Consider the following 4006-nt stretch of genomic DNA (forward strand, 5'->3'; position numbering starts at 1 on the left):
AGAAACAGTAAGACAGGTACATGGATAGGACAGGTTTGGAGGGATATGGACCAAGTGCAGGCAAGTGGGACTGGTGTAGCTGGGACATCGTTGGCCGGTGTGGGCAAGTTGGGCCGAAGGGCCTGTTTCCACACTGTAACACTCTATGACTTTGCTGGCTTTACCCTGCACTAAACGTTATTCCCTTCTCATGTGTCTGAACACTGTGAATGGCTCGATTCTAATCATGTATTGTCTTTCCACAGCCTGGTAGAGCACACGCCAAAAGCTTTTCACTGTACCTCGGTACACGTGACAATAAACTAAACTGAACACCAGAGACATCATTCAGGGAACACAGATTACATTTCAAAAATCATTTATTTAAAAAATAGTAAGACTTTGTTCAATTTTGCAAGTACAAGACAAGTGATTTTTATGCAACAACTTGCTGTAAACATTCTCGTTTAGTCATTGAAGCAGTTTGTAGAAATGAAGACTACAATATTTTGATTTTAAATTAAAAGCCTCAAGTACAAATACTTCACAGTCAATACGACACAATGAATATTCCGGGGAGGGGCGAGGGTGGATTTTTAAAATTTTAAATCCCTCTCCCCCCCGGCCCCTTTATTGTATATTCGTGTTCATTTTATTTTGTGTGTTAAACTTTTGGTCCATTTCGTCCACATTTGCTCTGTGGGGAGCAGCTCGCAGTGGAGACTCAGTCTGCGCTCGACCGCGGTGTTAAGCGAGCGCAGCCCTCTGGCACCGACCACCGGACCAGTCTCCTGAAACGTCCCGACGCTTCCCCGCCACACCTCGAAGGGCCGGGTTGCGCCTGTCCCTGCGACCACGCCTGTCGGATCCATTAAACGCGAGTTCCCCTTCTGTAAACAGGAGGCCGTGGGCCGTTTAACTGACGACGCATCGGTCCTTGTCCCTGGCGTGGCCGCCGCCTATCGCCTTCTCCTTGATGTACATGAGGTCGCTGTGCACACTCGGCCGCCGGGCGAACGGCGCCACGATGCCGTACGCGTCCTCGTCCTTGATTTTGCGGCTCCTGAACGTCTTGCGGTGGAGGATGTCGCAGTATTGCACGGACACCTTCCTGTGGAGGTCAGGGCTCATCTCGCTCGGCAGCTTGGCCAGGGTGAAGAGTGCCTGGAACATCTCGTCCACCCTGGTGTTCCTCTTCGCCGAGATCTCAAAGTAGGCGCACTTGGTGTCGCCGGCGATCAGCTGGTCGATCTTCTCCATAGGGACTTCTCTGTAAAAGTCCCGGTCGCTTTTGTTGCCGCAGATCACGATGGGCACGTCTATGTTATCCTTGGTCTTGTTCTTCAGGCACGACTTGGTCTCCATGATCTGCTGTTTCAGCCGCTGCACCTCCTCGAAGGAGTCGCGGTTGTCCAGGCTGAAGACTAGGATGAACACGTCTCCTGAACACACAAAGAAAGATAGAAAGGCATCGTTAGTTAGGGAGTCACTTTAAACCAGGGTTGCGTACAAATCACTCACCACCCATCCCCCCCCACCCCCCCCCCCCCACACACACACACAACCCACCCCAGGAAACTAGTTAGTGAGGGTATTTGTCCTCACCCTTCTTTGCCCAACACCCCACTGTTCGGTTGATAGAAATAAAGAACTGCAGATGCTGGTTTATGCCAACGATATGTGCAAAGTGCTGGAGTAACACAGCGGGTCAGGCAGCATCTCCGGAGAACACGGACAGGTGAAGTTTCCATTTCCAGAGATGCTGCCTGACCCGCTGAGTTACTCCACCACTTCGTGCATATAATTTGTTGTTAAAGTAACCCAGCATCTGCTGCAGTCCCCCTGGTTCCTGCAAACTGGACTAGCTTAGACGGGACATCTCGGGCGGGCAGGGAGGTGACGGAAGGTCCTGTTTTGCGAATTCTCACCTGTCAGGATGGAGAGGCGCCTCATGGCCGGGAAGGGGTGGTTTCCCGAAGTGTCGAGGATGTCCAGCTGGTAGATGTCGCCACGGATGCTGTAGAACTTGCGGTGGAAGTCCTCGATGGTCGGCGTGTACTGGTCATCGAACTTGCTGTTGAGGAAGCGCGACACGATGGCGCTTTTGCCCACTTTGGACGACCCCAAGATGACCATCCTGTAGCAGTTCTTGGTGGGCACGTTCACTTCGGTCTCGCAAGGCGGCATTTTCTTAATCATTCCTCAAGGCGGGCGTTGGGAGAGGGGATGGAGAAGTCCCGTGCGGCTGGTTGAGGCTGTAGTTGGTGGTAGACAAAAGGCGGCTCAGGCAAGGAGCAAGGAGCTGTACAGCTACACAGCGCCCTGGCTGCTCCTTATATAGCGGCCAGGCGGTGCGGTGACGATGGAACCACGTGTGGGGAGTAAACAGCGAGGCACTGTGTGTATGTCTGAGCCTGTGGCGAACGTCAGCGAAGCAACGGGGCTGGACTGGACACTTTCACCTTGTTTGGAATTGGATGAAAGGGAGGAGCGTTAGAAAAGGCTCGCTCGCCCCCTTATCCAGCCCGGCAATACAGCTCTCCGCGTCGCTTCATTAGCGACCTCCTCTCGCTGTATCGAACAGGTCACACAAATGTACTTATCCGTGTCAATATCCCCGACCCTGACAATATTTTGCGTTCGAGATCAATGCGACTTGCATCTGTGATTTTGCGAGAGGCGTAGATAACCCGATAGTGAACGGGGAGAAGGGGGTATCAGTGGTAGGTGAGCGTGGAGCAACTGGGTAAAGTAATATCATTTACAATGGGCTGTCTGTTTATAATATTTACAAGGCTGGCGATTTCTTTCCGAGCCGTTTTAAGGCTTCGGTCCCCATTGATAATGGCTTTGTGGAGAGTTACGCTAAGAAAGCCCCATAAACTGTTTACGCAAGGAACTGCAGATGCTGGTTTACACACACAAAAAAAGGACAAGGTTGCTGGAGTAACTCATCGGGTCGGGCAGCATCTCTGGGGAACATGGATGGGCGACGTTTCGGATCAAGATCCATCATCAGACCCGTCTCAATCCGAAACATCACCTGTTCATGTTGGTCTGACTGCAAATACTCTTACTACAATTAGTTTGAAGACGGGTGCGTCTCCTATCCATGTTCTCCAGAGATGCTGCCTGACCCGCCGGGTTACTCCGGCATTTTGTGTCCCTGTTCCCGCTCTACGCCCACCCCGAATAGTCTGGTCCCGACCCGAAATGTGGCCAAGTCCCCCATTGCCTCCCCAGATGCTGCCTGCCCCGCTGAGTTCCGCCAACACTTTGTGTTTTGCATCGATAATCCTGGGTCATCCGCGCTAACTCTTGGCGAGTGTACGGACGCCAGCTCGGAATATGGGCGAGGTATTGGACTGTTGGGGGCTTCTCGGCCGTTGACCAGATGCCACCCGGTCGATCTATCTGGCGCGATAAGCGAGAGGGTAATCTCAGAGTATTTGGCACTGCCACTTTTAACACGAGAGAAATTTCATGCAGTTCTTGAACGACAACCCACGGTCTCAATTCAGGCTTCTGGGCGAATCCTTGCTGACTTCAGTCGCACGCTGCACCCCATAACCTCCTCGCCCCGCAGTTTTCGTTGACCCGAAGATGGACACAAAACGCTGCAGTAACTGAGCGGGACAGGCAGCACCTCTGGAGAGATGGAATGGGTGACATTTCGGGTCGAGACACCTTCTTCGGACAGAGAATCAGGGAATAGGGAGACACAGTGATATGGAAGGGTAAGGTGTGAAAACGAAAGATCAAAGGGGACGCAGCTCAAGAAAAATGTAGAATAGATTATTGTTAGCTAAGGGAAGGCGACGAAGAGGCAAACAAAGATAAAATATAATCAGGAGGACGATTGACCATTCAAGGGACCCGTCACCGTTCGAACTCAGATTGATCAGTGAATATATTTGGAACATCCATGAACTTTATTCGAAGTTCTACCATCACACGGTAATATAATTACATAGAAACATAGAAAATCGGTGCAGGAGTAGGCCATTCTGCCCTGATGAGCCAGCAC

The 4006-nt window shown here is 51.5% G+C and overlaps 1 protein-coding gene across 1 annotated transcript; it reads right to left on the bottom strand.

The window, feature by feature from the left end:
• Positions 1–385: 385 nt before the first annotated feature.
• rasd1 (RAS, dexamethasone-induced 1) lies at positions 386–2267 on the bottom strand. Its single transcript, XM_078418434.1, has 2 exons — positions 1908–2267; positions 386–1421 (listed from the first exon to the last, which is right to left on the bottom strand). The coding sequence occupies exons 1-2, from the start codon at positions 2176–2178 to the stop codon at positions 895–897; spliced, it is 798 nt and encodes a 265-aa protein (XP_078274560.1). The 5' UTR covers positions 2179–2267; the 3' UTR covers positions 386–894.
• Between the last annotated feature and the right edge of the window lie 1739 nt (positions 2268–4006).

The sequence above is a fragment of the Rhinoraja longicauda genome, chromosome 21 (assembly GCF_053455715.1).
Source record: "Rhinoraja longicauda isolate Sanriku21f chromosome 21, sRhiLon1.1, whole genome shotgun sequence".
Taxonomy (NCBI): Eukaryota; Metazoa; Chordata; class Chondrichthyes; order Rajiformes; family Arhynchobatidae; genus Rhinoraja; species Rhinoraja longicauda.

Coding starts and splice junctions, on each gene's coding strand:
- rasd1 (XM_078418434.1), bottom strand. CDS start 2,178: ATGATTAAGAAAATGCCGCCTTGCGAGACCGAAGTGAACGTGCCCACC. Junction 1,422..1,907: donor GCGCCTCTCCATCCTGACAG/GTGAGAATTCGC, acceptor TTGTGTGTTCAG/GAGACGTGTTCATCCTAGTC.